Source organism: Ptychodera flava, chromosome 9 (genome assembly GCF_041260155.1).
Source record: "Ptychodera flava strain L36383 chromosome 9, AS_Pfla_20210202, whole genome shotgun sequence".
NCBI lineage: Eukaryota > Metazoa > Hemichordata > Enteropneusta > Ptychoderidae > Ptychodera > Ptychodera flava.
In genome coordinates, this window is record NC_091936.1 from 2,581,958 (window position 1) to 2,606,394 (window position 24,437).

A 24,437-nucleotide genomic window follows, 5' to 3' on the forward strand; every position below is an offset into this window, starting at 1 on the left:
GTGTGCACTGTTAATAAAACTGCCTACATACACGGAATAGTGGGACACGCTATTTGACTGAGAGAATGAACGTACCAACTCAAAGGTTTGTATGTGATAGACGGCAAAATTTATGCGTAGTATATATGAGACTAAGATTACCATGGAAAGCTCAGCCATATTTACTGCGAAGTGTAATCTATGATGTTTATCAAAGGAAGAAAAATGTTTTGACCGTAAATTCGAATGACACAAGATACGATGGCCCTTACGCATTAATACATGCTTTTACAGGTACAATACAAGAGGTTGATTTCGTTGAATGAGGTAGGTCGTGAGCCAACTACGTGCAAACAGATACGACGACGATGGCTGACGGGCAAAGCGCGACAACTAGCAACTTTCCGTTCAGTGAAATCAGCTCTGGCGATGTGGGAACTTTAAGTGAGGCATCACAGTCGATGCAGAACTTGTTTGGATGGAAAATGAACGGGAAATGGAGCTGCGATCCAATGAGAAAGTCTGGCAAGAGATGGCAGCTGACCAAGATGATAGCCCTGACTATGATTCCCATCATTACATTGGCCGCCTTGGCCAGCAACAACTTGAAATTGGTCATGGCAGAGAACGAAGCCTCTATGAAGATCCGTCAAGCTATTTCGTTTGGTAGAGAGCTGGGAAAGTTTCTTCATCATCTGCAAAATGAGCGTGATATGACTACCCTGTATCTAAGTAGTATAAGTCCATTAAGCCGACAGTTTCTCACAGAAACGTATCCTGAGACTGATGCCGCACTTGCTGAACTTAAAAGCTGGCCAGTTGCTGCAGATAACCTTATACTTGATCTGAATTCTAAAGAGGCTTTTCAAAGATATCTGGATACTCATCGCCGTGATCTATACATCTCTTCATCCACTATGTTCGACGAGATCGAGTTTTACTCTAATTCTATTAAGTTTTTCATCGACTGGCTGTACACTGCTATAGGCACCTTTCGTGGTTCTGGCCAGACGTGGACAAACCTCGTTGGTTACCAACTTTTAATCGTGAGCAAAGAAGACGTTGGAGTTGAGCGCACACTTGGATCTGTTTACTATTCTCAGGGCACGTTTACAGACTACAATCATTTCGTTGACTACCTGGAAAAAGCTTACAGGGCACAAGGCAACTTCGAGGCATCTTGGCAGTATGCTCCAATAATCAAAACACTTCATGATTCCATGATGGATGATCTACCAGGTGATGTGGTGAAAGCTATCGCTAATATGCGAAGTATCATCAGGAAAAATGTTCCAGTAGAAGCTTCCTGGTCTGGAGCAAACTACTGGTATGGGAATATGACAAACTATATGGAAATCCTACTTCTCATACAAAATGAACTCTCAGATCAAATTTTGCAGCTCATGACGGAAGAGGTCGCGAAAGATTACCAAAACCTAGGTATGGTGATCTTCGTCCTGGTGTTGACATTGATTGTAGGCCCTGTTGTTCTGTTTCTTGTAAAGAAATCCACGTCCAACATGCAAACGTTTGCGTCCACCCTGCTTGGCCAAAGCAAAGCTCTTAGTCGTGAGCGTAAACGAGCGATATCCCTCCTCTACCGTCTTCTACCAAGGGCAACCGCCGAACAACTTAAGAAGAATCAACAAGTGTCTCCAGAAAGTTTTAAAGAAGCAACTATCTTCTTTTCTGATATTGTCGGATTCACCTCAATTTGCTCTCAAAGTAGTCCACTACAAGTGATACGCATGCTCAATATGCTGTACTCGTGTTTCGATGCTCGCATTGAAAAATACGACGTCTATAAAGTGGAGACCATCGGAGATGCTTACATGGTGGTATCAGGTATGTGGTTAAAATTGTATTGAACTATGGCGTAACATATTCAACTATACGTGCGTTGTGAAGGTTTTGCAAGTTTCGTCTTTTTTGTTTTGTAAGACTTGAAGATCTCTTTAGAGTTTTCAGTGAGAGACATCGAAGCTACAACTTTCCTTCTGTCAAAATGTTAAAGTCAGAAGGACATTAATATGTATTGAAGGATTACATTTGACGCCAATAACAATTCCAACCCTGATAATTTGACGGATGTAATTGGCTCATTATCCCTACACTGTGCAATTATATATGAATTATGTTATTCATAAAAGTGAGAGTATTGTATCTGCGGTTTCCTCGATCGTTGTAAGGAAAATGGAAATATTGCTAACAAGGGTTTCCGTTCATGAATTCCAGCCATTTTGTAAAAGTAATGTTGCCGAGCAGATGCTTAAGATGACAAATTTTCTAATACAAGTGATGACATCATATTCCCGATTATTTAACTCGTTGCTGGTGGGCATGCATATAGCACCGTAACTAGTATAGTAAATGTGTATCTAAGCTAACTTTCAAAAAGGGCGAAATAGTCCCTTGCATAGCAGGGTGCAGGGTAACTGGAAGCTATAAATATCATAAGTGCAGTATCACAAGGAGTTCATACACTACGAAACGCAATCATGTGTAATCAATGAGAATAGTTTCTGACGTTTGCAATTGAAATTCTCAATCACAGCTTCCACTATAATCGATATACGTCTTCTAGCGAATTGAAATTCTCAATCACAGCTTCCACTATAATCGATATACGTCTTCTAGCGAATTGAAATTCTCAATCACAGCTTCCACTATAATCGATATACGTCTTCTAGCGAATTGAAATTCTCAATCACAGCTTCCACTATAATCGATATACGTCTTCTAGCGAATTGCCTTAAACAGTTATGTTTCTATAATGGTAATTGTAGGTGTTCCCCGTCGCAATGGAAAGAGACACGCTGGAAATATTGCAACGTTGTCATTGGATGTAAATCACCATATATCAAGCCTTGTTCTGCCGCATCTTCCAGGAGTGGTGATGAGGTTACGCATTGGAATTCACACTGGTATGTAAAAATACACTCACTTTCCATCTATACCCAAAAATTATGCAATAATTACATCCCTCCTTTACTCTCCGTAAAATTCTTTTCTCTCACACTACTGTCTACTCGTCACTAACTGCAGCAGAAATGATGGATTTGTCGAGAAAAGTCGACGTAATTCAACGTGATGATTAACAGTATAAGCTATTTTACTTTTTCCACATCAGAATGCCAGTCACCCTTGCTTGGTAAGTAGAGTAGAATGTCCGGGAACAGACATTCTGGCTCTCAAATTTTCCCAATTCTATTCTGATCTAGGACTTGTGGGGGCTCATTTTACATGTTATGTTACATGTTACATGGCTTATGTTAGAAAACTTTGATGGCATAGTTTCTTTTTGAAAATCGATAATTTTATTTTCCCCGTAGAGTAAATACTGGGATGGCGACCATATTGAATGTCAAATATCGATAAATGTCAGGCAATTGTTTCTCTAGTACCAAACTTTGCTCTGTGACCCTTGGTTTTATTCTTAATTTGGTAAGAGTATAGTTGAAAGTTCCACCGAGGAAGATTTGAGCTAAAGGTTAAATCTTTTACTTTCGAGACGCGTACTATTAAGTAAGGGATTTCCGAATTTTCTCATTTATCTCTGTACTATTCTATAACAGGGCCTGTTGTCGCTGGTATCGTGGGTACAAAGATGCCTCGCTATTGCTTATTCGGTGACACTGTTAATGTTGCAGAACGAATGGAAACTTTTGGAGAACGTGAGTATCATATTAAATCCTTCGCTTTCAGTTTTGTCTAATTTTACTCCATTCAATGGGAGTACATCCCTCCTAAAACTTCCAAAATAGTTTAGTTTCAATAAATAAACAAACCATAACAGTTTTGTGCCATTACACGCCAATTCAGTCAGCGAACAAACAAGCTGACCAATCAATAATCAATGTGAATCAACGAATTGATCAACAAATCGTGCAACCTACGATACATCCAATAATCAATCAAATTAATTGCTTGCCTGGGAATTATACTATCATGAAATGCTACAAAGGTGCTGCCATGTCCATTGTTAGCATCTTGATAAAACCTCCATATTGTCTTAAAGTGATAGATGTTATTAATTTTCAGTTCTGAAAAATTTGCTCTTCAGAGTTCAATTATTTCTCATCCTACATTTGTCATCGGTAAGTTTGTTCATCTAGCATCTCAAAGTCAACTTCTTCAAGCTTAGTATTTCTCAGATATAACTTTGGCGCCCTCAGACTTCAACATTGTTTAAGTTCTGTACATAATATGTAGATATCATTCCATACTGTTATTTCGTATTCTAACTTAGCTAACCGTATCCATGTGAGTAGAGAGACATACAACGTTCTGATGGAGCTAGGCGGCTACTACTTAAGTGAACGCGGATTTACTGAATTGAAGGTATGAGTTTTTGTTTTGCCTGAATCAGTCTTGTGTTGCCATCGTTACTTGATAAAAAGAGAACTGAACGTAGTTATCAATTTAATAGATTTGACGAGCGTAGAATATATACGCAATACAGCCATGTCTGTTTCTTCCCTAGCACACTCTGTTATTTTATAATAGCTCCATTGCATTATTGCATTATTCCCAGTATTTTGTTTTGTTGTTACAATCAAGTTTCTTGTTATCCTCCACGAATCGGGTCGAAATGCCTAATGTTCAGTTTGTCAACATAACATGTTTGTAACGCCCGATGTTATTGTTTAATTAGTCCTGAATTGACGTCATTTCTCAACAATACCGTTACATAATGTTCAAAATGCACTGTGTTTGCAAGGCTAGTACTGCACTGTACACTGTGTTTGCAAGGCTAGTACTGCACTGTACACTGTGTTTGCAAGGCTAGTACTGCACTGTACACTGTGTTTGCAAGGCTAGTACTGCACTGTACACTGTGTTTGCAAGGCTAGTACTGCACTGTACACTGTGTTTGCAAGGCTAGTACTGCACTGTACACTGTGTTTGCAAGGCTAGTACTGCACTGTACACTGTGTTTGCAAGGCTAGTACTGCACTGTACACTGTGTTTGCAAGGCTAGTACTGCACTGTACACTGTGTTTGCAAGGCTAGTACTGCACTGTACAGCGTACAGTTAAACGTGACTCTGGACGAAGAAGAAATATCCGTGTTTTATGGAATAATCAGAATCATATATGAAAATTTTGATGCAAGTTATACCTATTGTCCCACTTATCGATATTCCTTGTAAATGCATTTTACATGATGACGATTGTAAACTATACTTAGAGAGCAGATTTTCTGTTTGCTATTATATAATAGGGCAAAGGATGTCGGTTTACATACTGGCTTAACGGCAAAGATGACTTTGATCCCGAAGCCCTATCTCTAGTGAGCGGAGCAACGACCTCGTTAAATGTACCTACATCTGGTAATAAATGATCAGCCATTCATCTCTGCTTCTCTGAATAACAACAGTATTGTTCCACCGAGATTTCGGATCTTTTAGTTACATTTTCAGATTTTTAGGGGAAGATGTTCACAATGTAACATCTACAGCATCTATTTGGACAGTAATCGTGTGAAAGGATTTCCGAATAAACAACATACCCGAGATTTTTTCTTATCAAACCAATGGTCCAAATTAGCGGCATAACTTACGTAGCTTTGTTTCTCATTGCTGGTAACTATTGGAAGGCCAAACTCAAATTGAACAATACGTCAGTTTTCACTGTGATAAAATGTTAATGTAACAGTAATTGTTCAGTGGTAGCCTTGCATCGTACTATAGAAGACGAGACCGCGTATGGTATCATTGCATCGTACTACGAGACCGCGTATGGTAGCATTGCATCGTACTATAGAAGACGAGACCGCGTATGGTAGCATTGCATCGTACTATAGAAGACGAGACCGCGTATGGTAGCATTGCATCGTACTACTATAGAAGACGAGGCAGCGTAAAAGGAAGAGAGACTGTTTAATGTCAATTTACTGTAATCTTTTCGTCAAACTGTTATCACTGAGTAAATTACACTTGAAGCCTAGCTCTATAAATTAACGCAATGACGTGCCAAGTACCCTGTTCGTGTAAACATTGGCCATTTCAGATTTTTTTGTAAAACTTAAACCATGCTGACGTGCCTTGGTCGTTGGTATGAAATGGGAAGTAGTACAAAAATTGCTGAAATAAAATGAGCAATTTCAAGAATAATGTAATCATTGCTAGGCTAAGATTGTATACTGTATACCTTGGTTAAAAATTAATCAAAATGGTTCAATGAACCACGGACAAGGAGTTTCTCCTTATCTGTAGATCTGATGAACACGGCGCAAACGCAGACCTTGTAAAATGTGTGTGCACAGTGAACAATATGTATAAGGATGGTACAGAGCAGTGAGCAATGAAAATAGGAATAGTTTCCAGTGTATTAAATCAAAGAAATAGATTCTTTGTAACGGTACCATGATTCTGTCTATGTTTAGAATGTTAATTTTATTGTATGTCTACTTTTCCAACATGGATAACAGAAAATAAAGTTTCCAAATGAAAGTATTAATGAAGTCGAGCGGTAAATTGATATTTACACCAGACTTGGCTGCCACGACAGTAAACCAATACACATCAATTTGCACTTTATTTGAACACAGATTCAGTTTAATATTTTGCGTTACGCTGGTTGCTGATATTCGTTAAAGTAAATACTTTTATAAGAAATAAATTTAGAAAGAAATGCACCATTCAATGGCAAATATTAAATTTTATACGGTTACATCGTCGACAATTTACTTCAAAGGTGAGTTGTATATTGTTTGTGTACATGCGATACATTGATCATGAAGTTGTTTCTATATGTGAATGCAATGTGTACATACTTTACTGTGACCGATGTGCACTGTGTTGCAGGGCAGTCAACTAGCCTACAGGGACAATTCTAACCACACAGCTTGTAAATGTGCTAGCGTAACAAGTCGTAGAGACACAGGACTTATCTTTCCAGCTCTGTAATTAGACCGTTACCGTTACCAAATAAAACAAAGTAAAATCTCCTTAAAGAGTGTCTTCTTGCTTGACAGACAGTGTCAAAGGATCATAAAATAAACTGACTTCATTACGAACACATTTTATTCTTAAATGAAGAAAACTTAAACATTATACTGTAACTATCGCAGATAAATGGCCAATTTCAAACACATCATCGTTGATCTCACGGTGTAAATATACTCAATTAATATTTGTTAACAAGCCTTATAGGCTTGTTAACAAATATTAATTGAGTATTATTTCAGAACGCACAAGCATCTAAAGTCACCGGTTTTTAATTAACTATTAACTAATTGACTTATGTTGAAACCACAGAAAGCTGATTTAGTCGATTAATATTCAGTAGATAAAAACATGAAAAATAATCAAAATATCATATTCAAGAGCAGCTTTTAACATTCAAGCTTTTCGTTCTGACTCGTAAAATGAAATCATGGCAATTTAAACAGAGAGCGTTGACCTCCGCACGGCGTACTTTCGCAAAATGAAATTCATGGAGCTTAATCAAGTTGACCATCAAACGTTTCATATAATTCCTCTTGGAACTACAAGTACGTCATTTTGACTTTTCAGGGAAAGCTGTATAGTCTTACATCTTGTCTTAGAGTACAAACATGTTACTGAGAAAAAGTGACTCTAAATTGTGATTATAACAGACAACATTTTACCATAAGGGGTCTGCTACAAGATCTTACAAAAGGGGTGGGGGCTCAAAACAGAAAATTAAAATACGGAAATTTCTTAAAAACTATGCATACCTCCGTCAAAAACTCTTCCTACCTCCATGCTTTTTAACTATCACCAAAAAAGTCTATCTACCAAATTAGATTATTAGTTGATGAGACTTTCTTCTGATATTATGCCAACAGACACTGCAGACAGACCGACACAAGACAGGCAGAAATCAGTAGGCCACACCATTTCGTGAACTGTCATGTATAGCGCCCTCATCACTTATTACCACCCCTGTCTTCTTTCACAATTTAGGTTCATGATGGTGGCTTTCTCATAGACTTCCACAGTGGCAAAGTATTCTGATGTCGATAACGTTATTATCGCTCGATCACTCTACCGATTGTCAGATTGTCTTCAACCGTGTTTGAGATATTGAAGACACACAGACAGACAGCCATCGATGTGAGATAATCTTGTGGTGTGAACACGTGAACTAAGGGAAGAACCATTTGATTTCGAGGGGGTATGGAGGATTTTGAGGGAAAACAATTGTCATCAGGTGAAAGAGAAGGAAAAAAAATAATCCTGTAATGGCTTGAGAAAAAAAACTGTCATAAGAGACAGAAGTGAAAACAAATTGTCACAGTGCACCTGAAATGAGCAAAATTTGGAAACCTTAGTCTCATGTATTCTTTGCCAAGGCGCCGCCTATGGAACTGTTTTTACCATAAGCAATTCTTATGTTTTTACCATAAGCAATTCTTCCCCGGCACTTATGATATAAGCATACACTACATAGGTCTACTTTACACCTCAGTACACTCAATGTTTTCCTTCCCTTTTCTGACCCAAGAAATCATATTTCAGGATTTCTGTTGCAATATCTCAATGGCATAGGCAATATCTAAAGGGGACTGTAAATTGTGAAAATTTAAAACACAAGACAGTAATAAACCTGTGTTAAAACCAATATATTATTCTCTCAATATAAATATGTTAGAAAGATTACAAGTTGACAATGAAAAATTGAGGAACAACAAATATAATGTGTGAGCCTTGTTTCTCTGACAACAAAAGATAACATCTCCCCTGAGAACTTAAAAGGAATTGACTGTTTTAAAGAAAAACAGGTATAGTACTGATCAGAGATGATTTTTTCCAGAAAAGTGTTCTATAATTCAAAGTTTTAAATATGCTAGAATTCACATTTCGTTTTCATTTGTTGCAATTTAAAATGATGTAGAACTATCCTGTGTATGTGAAACACTGGCTTAAATTTAAAAAAATGCACTGCTGCTACATTTGAAAAAAATATTGATGCAGGTCTGACAGTAGAAAAAATTGCTCCCATACCCACTTCCTCCATACCCCCCCCCGCAGAAATCAAATGGTTCTCCCCTAAAATCATTTGTAAACGCTGTAACAGAATGCGCTGAAGTTTTACTATAAGTGTGAGTCAACAGAGTCAGTAATTGTAAACGGAAGTTAATCCACAACATCGTAGCAACAACTGAAAAGGACCGAAAAGCGTAACTAAAGTTGTAACGTCTACAATTGACTTTAGTCATCGGAACGCTCGCTACTGAGAATTGTACGTAAGTAGAAAGATTTTATACTAGATCTTTACTGTTACAGGTAGCAAATGAAACTTACGGTAGAATGTGCCTCGGAGACAGATATTCAGACACAGATATTCAGACACTCAAAAGTTTTTTGAAATACCACTTGTGGGGTTCGTTCTGAAGCTCATACAAAGTTTTTTACCGGCTCGTTTCTAAAATTTTATTTTCCCCATACAATTAACACAGGGATGGCAGCCATTTTGAATTTCACATGTCGGTAAATAATGGATTGTTTGTTTCTCTAGTACCAGATTTTGTACGGTGACCCCTAATTTGCAAGGGAATGAATTAAAGTCTCTTTACGATACTTGAGCAAAATTTTAAGCTATTCAGTTCCGAGGATCGAAAACAAAGAATCATAAGAGATATGATGTAATCAAAACCATAGGTTGAAATTCTGTTCCAAGATAACATCTGTATCCTCAAAATTGAGATATCTGTCAGCCAACAATGTCGTATGGCCTTTGTAAATAAGATTAATTTTCATAGATATTAAAAATTATTACTTCAGTTATTTGTTTGGTTACGCGTACGGAGGGGTAGCTTATTGTGTAGGGACGACAGACAAAATTTGCATAATTGTAGATTGGTGTATCAGAATCTCATCATGGACTATCTTAAATCGAATAGCCACCCGCCAAAATTCTACACAACATCAACATGACGAAACATCAGAGACAAAACTGAAAATATAAAGTCTACTAAGGAGTACTGTTATAACTACCAGTCGGATGAAAGATTAGGCACATTTAATCTAAAGGATTGGTAGGATAAAATTATGCAACAGTGCAAAGTCCTAATGAAGATTACACGACGTAATGCAATGCTAAGTAAACTTTAACAATCATTGATGACAGTTAACAAAGACAAGTTCATTATTCCTACGGGGTGAGCCAGTTGGACTTGAGGGACCGTTTCATGGTATCGTATATATATATATATATATATATATATATATATATATATATATATATATATATATATATATATATATATATATATATATATATATATATGGTTTCTCATTTTCATCGAAAGTGGCAAAAAATCAAACTTAAGCCTGTCTTTCTGTCTTTCTATGTTGTTTCTTTCCATTCCTTATGTTTAATGAGTAACTGTGTCATTGAATTTCATATTACAATTCACTGAAAACGATCAGTCATTTTACAGTACTTAGTGTTTGTTTTCACCTCATAATATGACTGCAGTATATATAGGCCTACAATATCAGTAATTTATGAGGCAAACATTTGTTTACACGAAATATTCCATTGCCTCCTGAGTTGTACTGATAAGAACATTATTTCCTTTATGATCAACAAGGCTTTTTTGACATTTCATTTTTTGTCGGCAAAGAAAATACAGCATTATTTTCAAGTTGAATGCCACTGAAAACTTTATCACCAACACGTTCAAAAACACCTCTTGAAAAGCGGAATAACAAGCAAAAGTTCTCCTTTCTCAGACCCCCTAGAGCATTCAAAAAAGTTAAGATCTCTCGTCTCACTCATAGATAATTTGAAGTTCTCAATATATTGTGCTTAAATCGACATAAACATGATCCAAATGCTCCTTAAACCGACCTCTATCTTTACTTTGCTGTAATGTTAAAGTGTTTATGACATGCCCCAAACAACATTCTTTAAAAACTTTCCTCTGAAGTTGTTTAGTCACATTATGCATTGTATCGATGTGAAATATGAAAAATACACAACATTTTCTACTTCTGCGGGACCTGCACACACCTGGCTAGGCTGGGCCGATTGAGCCTCTGGAGGCAGCTGAGGTATTTGCATACTGTTGACAAGGGACGAATGACGTCAATCGTCCTAATTGATATGCATGATATGTAAATCAAAACAATGGTAAAATACGGTTTTAAGTTCATCGTATTACAGTCATAGTAAATGAGTGCTGAAATAAGAATTAGTTGCAGTCAGTTTGTCAACAGAGCCTGATTTGGTATTTTGTTTATTTTGTTTATTGATAAATCCAAGTCTGCATCAGTCATGATGACGTGTGTTGCCTATTCTTGTGTTAATAAGCTGATTTTTAATTACTGTACTTTGCTCTATGGAGTAGATTAAGAAAGAAATACAATACAACAAGTTTCCGCCACAATGCTCTTAAAAGAAAACAATATGCCTTTATATGATTTACATGTGATCACTGAACGACGTGATTGATGCCACTCGTCCAGCCAGTGTCATTCATGCTGACAAAGAGTTACAAGATGGACCCTAAAGCTGCAGAGAGTGGTAACTTTAATTGTTGAGTGCAACGCTTTTTAAAACTACATCATAACTACATAATATATTTTCTAAGTCTATTGTATTTTGTCTAACATTTGTTGTCCAACATTTCAAACACCGTAAGATTTACCTAAAGGTTTGAGACATTTGACTTAGAGCTCTCAGAATGTATTTCAGAAAGCTTTGTTACTGAGATCTGTGCACAGCCACACTCTCGACCTTGATACGTCAGCGGAAGAACAATTAGCCAGCTGACTGACTTGACAACTTGATGATATTCAGCCAACAAATAAGCTAGAAGTTACGAGACGGTGCACATTGCCATGCCATACTTGAGGCGATCAATAGAGGCTACGAGAAGAACACACATATGTATCTAATGAAAACTAAGCACCATCGTCGTTTGTGTGACAAATCCTCGACTCGATTCTCGTAGGAATATACATACATGTTGCAATGCACCATGGCTAATTTATCTTCATCGGGAGGGTAGGGGGTTCTCTCATAGAAAAGGTGAATGCGTATGTGCCGCCCGAATGGGTCACTTTTGCAGGAAAGAATCTCTAGGCCTAAATGTGGGTCGATATTTTCATCCGAAAAAAGCCTTAACTTAAAACATTGGTCGATAACAAAGCAGACGACCAATGCTTCAGGAAGACCTTCACATGCAACAGAATAAAGGTGAAAATTCCCAAAATTTATCAAGCAAATCCTTAACATGGGTCATATTTTGGAATATGCCGTACATGGGTACATGTTTTCAACTCGGATGGATCACCCCCGCATGAAAACATCAGGAATGCCCCCCCGGAAACTTCATATGAAGGAAAGCCGCGTACTATGGGTGTTTAGACTTAGGATGTTGTAAATTTCGTCGTTTTTAAGGACTGTAGAGTGATATTTACAGCTTTTAATGACTGTTGAATTTATTTGCAGCATATAACAATTTTGAAAAGTTATTCTGTTTAGGAAAACTGAACAATTTTTTAAATTGTTCAAATGAAAACTCTGTGTGGAAGGTTTCAGTGTTGTGTGTACTTCTCTAGAGGGTTACGCACAAACGACTGGCCTTTTGGACGAGGACTCAGTAAATGACGCATTGGATTTGTCTGCGGCTCGTCCATGTTCCTCCACAGTAAACGTTATCTTTGCAATCTAATCCCAGATAAGGCGTTTCTTTTATGGAAAATGCGACTCAGCCTATTTGTATTGGCATTATTCTTTGCCCCTTAGACAGTTTGTAAAATCCTGACAGTTCATGGCCTGATGCAAATTTATCAGACGCAAATGTATCAAGTTGCTCAGTCGTATTTGGTATTGGAGTTCCTGAGACTGATAATTGATTTCATTCTGAGATATTGCCGATAGCTATGCTTCTTTGAGCACAACAAAGCATCTATAATTTGAAGCAATGTATAAAGGCTGTGAACTTTGTGCCTTTAATTTCAAAACCTGGAAATTATTGTAACTAGACAAGTAAAAATAGATACACTAGACCACCCGAAAGTATCTAAGTAGATTGTAACAATTTACAGAGTAGTTTTGCGTTTTCGGGTAGTTGTGATTTGGCTTAAACAAGTTGGAGAGTGTTTAGGTCAGTGGTTGTCGGGTGATATTGTAACCTATTAAAACCAGGGGAAGTGATTAAACCAATGAGCTGGTGCAGTAATAGTAGTAGTTTTATTTATTATAGTGACTTATGACATCACTAATACAAAGTAAACATTATAAGTCATACATTAGTGTGAGGGGTCATCCAGCCCAACGGGCTTACAAGTCATTATGAAACAAAATTACACCTTAAGCATCATTAGAGGGTCTTAGGACGAGGACAGTAATGAACTAGATTTAAAACTAATAAATAAAGTAAATCAACATCTCATTCGTGACAAACTTTGGAAAGAAACATTTGTCGCAGACACTGCGTCAACTAATTGAATAAAGTGTTACGTCTTTTCTGAAACGCTTTCTTGATATATTTTGCCGTTAATCTGGCATTATTCAACATAAGATAACACAATTTTTGCATATCATCAAAAGAGGAAAACCCCTGATTTGTTAACTCAACGTCATGTGTTGACGATAATCATTATACATAGGACAGTGAAACAAAATGCAGCTCATCCTCGATAGCATTTAAATCACACAATCTACGAAATACGTCTTTCTATAATCTCATTTCGATAACGCCCTGTTTCAATTCTTAAAGGAAGATTCCAAAACGCAGTTGTACTAAAAAGGATCTTTCAGTCCTTGACATATCCAGTGACAAATATTTTCCATCGCCCAACTCAGTCTGGAATTTCGCAAACGTACGTAATTTTGGCTTATTTGACACATACGTATACCAATGCTCGTTACATTTGTTTTGTTTCATCTCTTGAATATCTTTTACATTACAAGGATAGATGTCATCTATTTCTAAATTATCGAAAATGTTATACATTTCTTATGCCCAGCTATTATAGAAATAACGGACGACGCGTTGACTACTAACGTTTATTTATGGGCAAGGGCGAGAGGAAAGCAAAAAATTAACGGGCGAGGCTTGCCGAGCCCGTTATTCGGCTGTTCTCTCGCCCACGCCCATAAATAAACGTTAATGGTCAGCGCGGAGTCTGTTATGTTATCAACGAATCCCGAAAAACCGTCAGAATTTACGAAAAATTCCCGTGCGAACGACAACAGGGCCCCAGACCCTGTCAGTGAGTAGTGCGCGCTGCAAAAATTTTGCAAATCCGGAGATTTTTTGAAAAAGCGTCTAAACTTGGCCCACAAATGCTCCATTTTATTTTGTGGTTGATTATGATCTTTGTACAAATTAGAATATTCGTTTTAGCCGTAAAGTTACTATGTTTACGATATTATTCATATTCACGGGCATGAAAACAAACCATTACTGTGTATTTGTGGGTAGGTGTAGCCGTGTTGATCTTCAAACCTATGTATACTTGGGGTTTGGTAGCACAGTGAGATCAACTAAGCGCATGCTCATGCTATCAAAAAACTTAGTTAATCTCACTGTGCTACCAAACCCCAAGTATACATGTGTATTTGTGGGTAGTCACATGGTTCAGCTCGACCAATTAAAACGCAATGGACAGGGCATGGTTATCCCATAAAATATTTTCTTAGTTAATCTATTTTCATTCAAATTACACAACCGATTCCACAGGCGTGCTTTATTTGCCCAATGCCTTGAAACACAAGATTTCCATCCAGTATCTCCTTTGATAGCCAACGTAGGGGCAAATTTGTGTATCCCAAGGAAAAACCTTAATGCTCTTATCTGAACAGATTCACAGACATTGTACTTTTCGTAAGCCCAGACCCCTGAACAATAGTCTAAGATTGGTGCAATCGAAGTTTCATATATTTTAGTACATGTCTTAAAACCCATATTATTCAAAAATTTAATAATTTTGCTATCAGACCACCTGTTAGCTGCATCAGCCAGAGCTGTGGGAGTTACTGAAAAATCAAGATGTTCGTCAAAAACAATTCCTAAATATTTATATTTTGATGCATAGTCTAGGATATAATGACCTACTTTAAAGGTGACGACTGCGTTCGTCGTTATTTTTTCGAAAATGATCAACTTTTGATTTTAAAGCATTTACAGACAATCTCCATTTTATACACCAAATACTAAATTGATCTAACATTTTCTGAAGATTATCTTCCGAATCAGAAAAGAGTACAATATCATCTGCGTAAAGTAACATACAATAGTTAGTTCCTCCTATGGTGATACCACAATTTAAAGCACACAACTCGGTAACTAAGTCATTTATAAAAAGTGAAAAAAGACTTAGTGATAGGTCATGTCCTTGTCTTACACCACTAATAGTGTCAGATGAAGCCGTTAAATTACCGTTAAGACAAAGTCTGGCATTAGTATTTGTATACAGAGCTTTAATTGACCAGTGATAATTGTTTCAAGCAACATCAGTCCTTTCTCACGTTAAATGACAATTTTCTCGAAATCATACTCAGAGGCACGATGTAATTTTAAAATTTCCGTCCTCGGGGCGACTCATGCTATCATATTCCTTGTGACACACACACACGCACACACGCAATACACACACACACACACTCTCTCTCTCTCTCTCTCTCTCTCTCTCTCTCTCTCTCTCTCTCTCTCTCTCTCTCTCTCACACACACATACACACACACACACGACATCGATTTTCCGTTGCGATATCACGACATAAAGCATATGTTTGTTGCAAGATTTGGATGCAATATTATCATACAGCTCCTTGTTTGTCACAGGGTCACAGCACTCATTGCATTATTGAGCGAATTATTATACATGTACATAAAATAAGTATAAGTGAATAATTTTTTCAAAGTCGTTGAAAACTTAATTCTGTTATCTTTCTATTTCTTTCCTCAAACGCTCAAAAGAATGCCTTACAGTATACTATAAAATGTCATTTTCTGCATTCATTTTAAATTAGGTATTTATTTAATTATTTTTTAAATTTTTTTCCTTTAATTCCACTTAACGTTATTCTAATCGAGAAAGGCAGAGTTTTATCGCATGCAATCTTTATCTCTGCCAATTCTTAATAATACTTCCCATATGTAAGAATAAATGGTATTTTTATGACACATTACATAAATGAAATGCGATCATGTTGACAAAATAGCTTTCTCTGTATTATTCATACGCGTTTAAGCTGTATTTCACGAAAAACTGGTATGTGTACCTGCCTGAAATTTGCCCTTAATGTCGGTTGGAAGGGGTCAATTAGTGCATGCAATTTTATGCTTCTTATTGTGTATATTTCTTGAATGTTGTTTTTAAATCTGTGTTCAAATTTGCTATCGAGACAAGACCGACGGTCGATGTATTATTTTTTCTTTGCGTCCGCAGCTGAAGTGCTATCGCCGTGACAGCGAGAAAATAGTCGAATGAAATGGAAGAAAACGTCGATTCAAGAAACAACCTCACTCAGACCAATGAAGTCCAAATGGACATAATGACACAGGTATGTGTGTAAGACGTCGTATTGTCCGATAATAATGCAACATTTAATATTAATGGACATAATGTAGAACATAAGCCTTATGTTTTGTGTCTGGTTTTAAATAATTGCAACATTCAAGCAAGCAGGGGTGGTGTGACCACCAAACGATGACGTCATACCTGCCATAGGCAAAACACAGAGATTCGTAATGGTGGCACACTTTTTAGCTTGAATGTTGTCGTATGGATTTACATTTCCAAATCTGTGAAACATTGTGCATAATCCATTTCACCAGGAATTTAGAAGTGGGCATGGCTTACATTTACAAACATATCAAAGCGAAACGAAAAGTCAGGAAGGCTGGCATATTTGAATATTGTGAGAAATAGCTAAATAACATATTTAAAATATTTTCAATAGCAAGTTATCAGCAAAAACAATACAGTATTAAAATTCCATTAATAAAACCTTTAAACAATTTTAACATTTCACTGTGAGATACATTAATTTGAACACGACAGTCCGTTCATCTGTTTGACGGTCCCCAGTCGATGAAGCGGTACGTTGACAGCCATCCATGGCTCAATGTAGCTGGTGTGTAGATTTGAAGCTATGGCAAGGAAACTTAGCCCAGCTACAGCTGAGATATAAAGCTCTGTTCACACTAACCTGGCATACTGGTGAATCTGGCACAACACTGACAACAGTTCTGCAGTAATACATGGACAGCTTACAGTAAAACACTTGACAGCAGAGACAGAGATAACACAGGAAGGAGAGGCAAAAAAGGACATATCTGCTTTTGCTTTTCTGTGCTTCTTTGTTGTATAAACGGTTCAATGTATATCCGACCCAATGATGCCATACTTGCAATTCCGACTCTGGTTGGTGTCACGCTGACAAGCAACAGGTGCTGCTCTAAGTATATGTAGATAAGAGTTCATTCGTCCGCGTAATTCTGACGCGTAAATTTAAGGTCCAATGCATATTCAATTTGCTAAAGCTGTACCAAGTATCTGCATTAAAAACGTTTTACCCGAAACTCTCGGAGCCAAGGCACTCAAAACAGAAAAGTACTTAAAAATTTATGAATTGAATAAAGCCTCGACAATCCATGCTTATTTCAGCTGACATGTTTTGTCGTTACATGCTTGTGTAAATATGTGTCCTGGTCTGGCATTGAACATTGAATCTAACAAAGCATTTCTTTCTCCCTGCCATTGGATAGGAGTTGACGTCTGAAAGGGAACGTCGAACAGCAAAAGAGGAAGCGAAAGAAATACTGGCGAATATGAAGGGTGATGTTGCCTATGGCATAACTGAAAGCCCACGATGGTATATGGCCATATTGCTGGGATTTCAGGTATTTTGACCTACCATATATCTACCTTCATCGAAAAATCTCTCTTGGAGTATTCTTCACAACAAGGGTTGGAAATTTAACGTATATTATGATCAACTAGTAAAATTACCTTTGAAAACACCGCAATTTGCGTACAGAACTTGCGACTCGATAGGCATATCACCAGAATTACATATCCCACTCAAAGCAGCATTCACTTACCATGATCAAATGTGCTTGTGAACTGAATAATTTGAACCCCAGAGTCGAAAATTACTAAACACTTAATTTACCATGCTGCTTATTTTCTCTTTAAATCAGCATTACCTGACGATGTTTGGTCCAACTGTAGCTATTCCAATCTTGTTATCGGATGCACTGTGTATCGGAAAAAGTGACGTTGCTCGTAGTGAACTTATCGGCACTATTTTATTCGTGTCCGGTATGGCTACTCTACTGCAAGTACTGTTTGGCGTCAGGTATGTTTTCCTTTGATTGGCTGGTCAGGTATGTTTTCCTTTGATTGGCTGGTGAAAGTTGCACTTCTATCCATCATCGTAGTCATCGATTCACCGGTGAAAAGCAAAGATTAACAGTCTGTCTGTCGGATAATTATCATGAAAAGATAATTTAACTTTCGTATTTCCCGAGACAGTGATTCATTAGCAAATGTTCCTCCAATCGTACTCTCAAGAAATTAATTCGACTGAACACTACATTATATTGATAATTGCCCACTGACGATGATCACCTTCTGCCCTTGAGGTTATCAGTTGATATAAAATCGGAATACATTGATAGTATGGTCAACAAATTGAACAATGCGGTATTTGGTTGACAGTTTAACACCAGTACCTATCAAAGCTGGGGGGGGGGGGGAGGGGAGGGTTCGTCCCGCCTGCAGCTGTGCGATATTCTTGGTGATAAAAATTGCCTCTCCCCAGAAATTGGCGATGAATCTCGAGCTATTGTGAAGCAAATTCAGCATTTGATGCATGTTCATAGTTCACAAGTTTTGCAGTTTTCAAATCACTGCAAACTTTGATTGCGTTCTTTCGTTTATATGAAGCTGTTTCAGCGATGGTCACCATCGGTACAGCCGCCATTTTACAACAAAATCATTATTTGTGTTGAAATTGCATTTTTGAATCACCCCCCCCCGAAAAACCTGTTGTGAATTGATAAGGCAACACTGAAGCAGACACAATTGAGACAAAGATACAACTCGTTCAGAGAGAGAGAGAGAGAGAGAGAGAGAGAGAGAGAGAGAGAGAGAGAGAGATAAACTAGGGCGAATGTCACATTTCCGTCGAAATGACTTAATACATGATTACATTTGCAACCGTGATTTCAACGTATATTTATTACATGTGTATAACCCTAGCGTTCAAAACACTTGCATCGAGTTTTGTCACCGAGTTTTCAGGGAAACTCTTTCTGATTTGTTCTATTTAAACCACAAAGGGCCCCCACCATATCATAGACAGAGATTTATGTTGGGGATATATGGGGAGGAACGTCTTTGGCATGTCTTCTGACTGGACGTTGGTGGTGTACTATGCGCCCACGTTGATGTTCAGAGAATGAAAACACATCATATCCCACCAAATTCAAGTCAGGAATCGAGAGAAACAGCTTCAGACTTATCTTCTGAATAAGGTAGTAAACAAATAAAACATTGAGCAATGCTCCATGATTAAACGTTTCGTCATTAGCGGACGACGGTAAATTTTGTCTGATATGAGAGTCAAGTTCATGATACTTGATCGCAGTTCCCCTGCTGTAGAAGGATCCAGGAATTAAAACTCGTCTCAAGGATTGTGAGGAAACTTTTTTATTGGAGTTATCAAAAAGATTTGAATACATGTCTTGTTAAATCTGAGAAATACATTTTTGTGTGGAAACTTTGGGAAAGCAACCAGTTTGGTAGCCCAAGCAAACATGTCAGACAACTTGCACTTCGAGAGATGTTGTTTATGTCAACAAGTCGCCTATTGAAGTTGACATACATGTAGAATTGAAAAGCACAGGACTAAATTAAATAAAAACTGAAGAAAACATATTCAGACGCGCCCGACATCAACTTCAAGTGAATCGGAAATACACATAGTAATTTACCCTGCTAGACGTATAATTGGTCAAATCATTTGATTCGGGTCTAAACCGCAATTCTTTCTGCGTAGTCTTGCGTTTCAGTTTGCAGTTGGGTTTTTCGTGCCTGTTTCAAACAGACAATCGCATTACATGCACAAGGCATGCCAAGATATGTCGTTCATAGCATGCTCAACAGTATGATTTCCTTATGCACAGTCACAGACGGGACGACGACGACGACGACGATTTTAGTTAACTTTCCTTCATGATTGACTTCTCGTCATATTGGCGTCCTGGCAAGGCGATGAATGTTTACACTAATCATGATATGATGGCTGGTCGTATCTCGTCTTCAGGATTCTATGCAACACACTTTCATTTTGAAAAATGTGTAAATATTTTGTAAAGTCTCTCATATTTTTGCTATTCCAGATTACCCATAGTTCAAGGCGGTACATACTCCTTTTTGACTCCCACGTTTGCATTGCTATCACTACCACAGTGGCAATGCCCAGCAGAGCCTGGACCAGAACTTGAAGGTAGGTTAAACCTTGAAAAAAGCGCAGAAATAAAAAAATATGAAAAAATTATAAACATGTTTCAACTGGAGCTGAAATAGCAAAGTATGAAATGTTTATTCTTTATCAGGTCACAAATTTAAGCCGTCACCATTACAAAGTTAAAGTTTCCATTGTAACCAGTCTGGTATATCTTCGTTGATTCGCGCCGATCACTGATTGGCCTCCACTATTTATTAGAAAATTAACGTCTTATCGGTTTGTTACCTCTGCTGCGCCCTACGTGTAAGCTGATTTGCTTTGCGGGACTCCTTTCAGCGATACTGCAGAACATGACGTCATCCGAACGAACTGAACTATGGCAAGTGAGAATGAGGGAGGTATGTAGAAGGAATAATCACGATGGAGCCTAACAATTATTTTATTCAGCCCTATCGACGCTCTGGCAGGCAGAGCGTATCAAATACTGTGGTAGTCTACTGTTGCCTGTCACATGCAATTAGAATTGTTGAAATCATATGAATGTTGCCAATATTGTGTGTGAAAATCACTTCGAAATTATTCGTCAGATAGGTGTAAAATTATGGTTTCCAAATTCCTTAGAGATAACTTCACCGTTCAAACTATGATTACATCAGCAATGATTTGTGGACATTAGTCATCTAATTGCTTTGATAATTGACAGATAAATTCCCAGATAAACTACTTTTAATATATTTCAAGTAAAGGTGTACTTTTATAGATGTTATACTTTTCTCACGAAAATGTTCTTCAATACTGACCCTTACCAGATAGCAATTCATATACCACTCAACCTACACTCAGAAATAGGAATTTCATGACGAAAACTTTTGCAACATTGGAACTTATCATTATTGATTGGAACAAAGTATTTCTTATCTTAATTTAGGTCACACTGACCACAACATTTATGTTTCACTGTGTTTGCAAGGTCACACTGACCACAACATTTATGTTTCACTGTGTTTGCAAGGTCACACTGACCACAACATTTATGTTTCACTGTGTTTGCAAGGTCACACTGACCACAACATTTATGTTTCACTTTGTTTGCAAGGTCACACTGACCATAACATTTATGTTTCACTGTGTTTGCAAGGTCACACTGACCACAACATTTATGTTTCACTTTGTTTGCAAGGTCACACTGACCATAACATTTATGTTTCACTTTGTTTGCAAGGTCACACTGACCATAACATTTATGTTTCACTGTGTTTGCAAGGTCACACTGACCACAACATTTATGTTTCACTGTGTTTGCAAGGTCACACTGACCACAACATTTATGTTTCACTTTGTTTGCAAGGTCACACTGACCACAACATTTATGTTTCACTGTGTTTGCAAGGTCACACTGACCATAACATTTATGTTTCACTTTGTTTGCAAGGTCACACTGACCACAACATTTATGTTTCACTTTGTTTGCAAGGTCACACTGACCATAACATTTATGTTTCACTGTGTTTGCAAGGTCACACTGACCACAACATTTATGTTTCACTGTGTTTGCAAGGTCACACTGACCACAACATTTATGTTTCACTGTGTTTGCAAGGTCACACTGACCACAACATTTATGTTTCACTTTGTTTGCAAGGTCACACTGACCATAACATTTATGTTTCACTGTGTTTGCAAGGTCACACTGACCATAACATTTATGTTTCACTTTGTTTGCAAGGTCACACTGACCATAACATTTATGTTTCACTGTGTTTGCAAGGTCACACTGACCATAACATTTATGTTTCACTGTGTTTGCAAGGTCACACTGACCACAACATTTATGTTTCACTTTGTTTGCAAGGTCACACTGACCATAACATTTATGTTTCACTTTGTTTGCAAGGTCACACTGACCACAATATATATGTTTCACTGTGTTTGCAAGGTCACACTGACCATAATATATATGTTTCACTTTGTTTGCAAGGTCACACTGACCACAATATTTATGTTTCACTGTGTTTGCAAGGTCACACTGACCATAACATTTATGTTTCACTTTGTTTGCAAGTTGGTAGTAACATACGAGCGTAATGCAATTCTGGTGCCTCTCCTCCAAAGGCAAATATGTACGAGGCGTAATTGGAGTAAAAGTGATCGAAGATCGAGTCTTCTAGCTCTCCTTGATCGGTTACAGTCCAGTTTTCGCACCGACCTTTTCTTATTCGTCGTTTTTATAACTTATTTCTATAATTACATTCCTTGTGCCGAGCGTTTGGTTGATTAAATCTGCTCTTAGATAAAATCAAATAGCGATCGATTTGTTTTACAACTCACAGATTCAAGGTGCCATCATGGTTGCGTCGTGTTTTCAAGTTCTCATCGGCTTCACTGGGATCATTGGTGTGATTCTTCGTTTCATCGGTCCGCTAGCTATTGCTCCAACCATCGCCTTGGTCGGTCTGTCTTTGATCGGAACTGCAGCAGATTACGCCGGCTCCCATTGGGGAATATCGTCGGTGTATGTATCAACCTGTTCTCCTTCAAGACTTACCCTAACCATACGACACAGGCTCTTTGTATGTCAGCTATTACGTTGATATCAAGTGACTATACGCTTAAAATGTAAATTCTTGTCTTCTTCAAACAGGACGATGGTTCTTATTATTGCTTTCTCTCAGTATTTGAAGAATATCAATATTCCTTGTCTTGGATGGTCCAAGGAGAAAGGCTGTAGCGCTGTATGGTATCCAATCTTCAAACTTTTTTCGGTAGGTCAAAGTTTTCACATCTGTCTTCTTTTCACTTTGAACATGAAACCCTAACTTTTCTGGTGTGCATAGATGTAAAATTCATTTTCTTTATTTGATAAGCTGAATGTGATATGCATCTCTATCATTTATGTTATTATCAAAATAGGACTCAGTTCGCCCGAGTATTGGAAATTATTTGATTTCAGTAATACAACTCACAAATCTTGATAAAAATATGTATTTAAGCTGGGACCGACACTTTCGATACTATAACGGCAGAGACTATGCGTTATCACAGACATAAGTCATAGTCCTGCAGAATTGATACATGCGTATCTGTAATCCTCTTGTAGTCCATGGTCTACTGTCTACAGTGCATTTTGAGATAGAACATTGTAGTCCATGGTCTACTGTCTACAGTGCATTTTGAGATAGAACATTGTAGTCCATGGTCTACTGTCTACAGAACATTGTAGTCCATGGTCTACTGTCTACAGTGCATTTTGAGATAGAACATTGTAGTCCATGGTCTACTGTCTACAGTGCATTTTGAGATAGAACATTGTAGTCCATGGTCTACTGTCTACAGTGCATTTTGAGATAGAACAGAGTTGCACAATATCATCTAAACCACATTTCTACTGACAGAACTGCATTACCCTAAATTCCTTATCTTTTTTTAAACATTTAAAGCTGAACTAAAAACGACATTTTACAGGTAATTCTAGCAATTCTGTTGTCATGGCTTCTAAGCTACATATTGACCATAACCGATGCTATACCAGACGACGACTCTAGCTATGGTTACCCTGGAAGAACCGATACGAAGGGAAATATATTGAAAGACTCTGATTGGTTTAGATTTCCGTACCCTGGTAAGAATTTATATGACTTATACTATACTGACAGTTGACAATGTACAGGATCATCAGAATGTCGACAACTTGCATTATCATATGCTTACAGAGACCCTTTAATATTTGGATTTCATTTTTTACTCTAAAGGGTGACTAAAGTGGCCAATATCGTGATCTGAGTGAGACAAACTCCTCAAGGTTTGTGGTACTTGAAGATGTAAACCAAAGTTATTGATGCAATTCAGTGACACTAAGTAACATCAGCTTTTTACATCGACACAACTAGTTGCAAGCGTTTACAAGGTCTACTATTTACGATATGGATTTCACCGCTGAGAATTGCAATCTTTCCTTTTGACGGTCAGTAGAAAATAAACTAGGCACACAGGTCTTTGGTCAGCGGTGTCCGGTCTGGACGTTCTCGTGAGCCAGTTCATCATTTTCCCT

At 37.6% G+C, this 24,437-nt stretch overlaps 2 protein-coding genes across 4 annotated transcripts in view; both read left to right on the forward strand.

The window, feature by feature from the left end:
* Positions 1 to 347: 347 nt before the first annotated feature.
* On the forward strand, positions 348 to 5,766 carry LOC139139713 (uncharacterized). The gene is made up of 5 exons (XM_070708573.1): positions 348 to 1,824; positions 2,766 to 2,903; positions 3,110 to 3,130; positions 3,555 to 3,653; positions 5,648 to 5,766. The coding sequence occupies exons 1-5, from the start codon at positions 348 to 350 to the stop codon at positions 5,764 to 5,766; spliced, it is 1,854 nt and encodes a 617-aa protein (XP_070564674.1).
* The window catches only part of LOC139139751 (solute carrier family 23 member 1-like), a 36,994-nt gene continuing 16,142 nt past the window's right edge, over positions 3,586 to 24,437 (forward strand). The window contains exons 1-10 of one of the 3 annotated variants that reach the window (XM_070708640.1): positions 3,586 to 3,653; positions 4,229 to 4,320; positions 16,360 to 16,474; positions 17,682 to 17,816; positions 18,117 to 18,274; positions 20,322 to 20,428; positions 20,726 to 20,787; positions 22,720 to 22,901; positions 23,031 to 23,151; positions 23,852 to 24,008. In XM_070708640.1, the coding sequence (XP_070564741.1) occupies positions 16,403 to 16,474; positions 17,682 to 17,816; positions 18,117 to 18,274; positions 20,322 to 20,428; positions 20,726 to 20,787; positions 22,720 to 22,901; positions 23,031 to 23,151; positions 23,852 to 24,008 (994 nt within the window). In that variant the 5' untranslated portion in view covers positions 3,586 to 3,653; positions 4,229 to 4,320; positions 16,360 to 16,402. Of the gene's footprint in view, positions 3,654 to 4,228; positions 4,321 to 9,014; positions 9,196 to 16,359; positions 16,475 to 17,681; positions 17,817 to 18,116; positions 18,275 to 20,321; positions 20,429 to 20,725; positions 20,788 to 22,719; positions 22,902 to 23,030; positions 23,152 to 23,851; positions 24,009 to 24,437 lie in introns of those variants that run through there. The other 2 variants (XM_070708638.1, XM_070708639.1) reach the window with 2 other exon arrangements.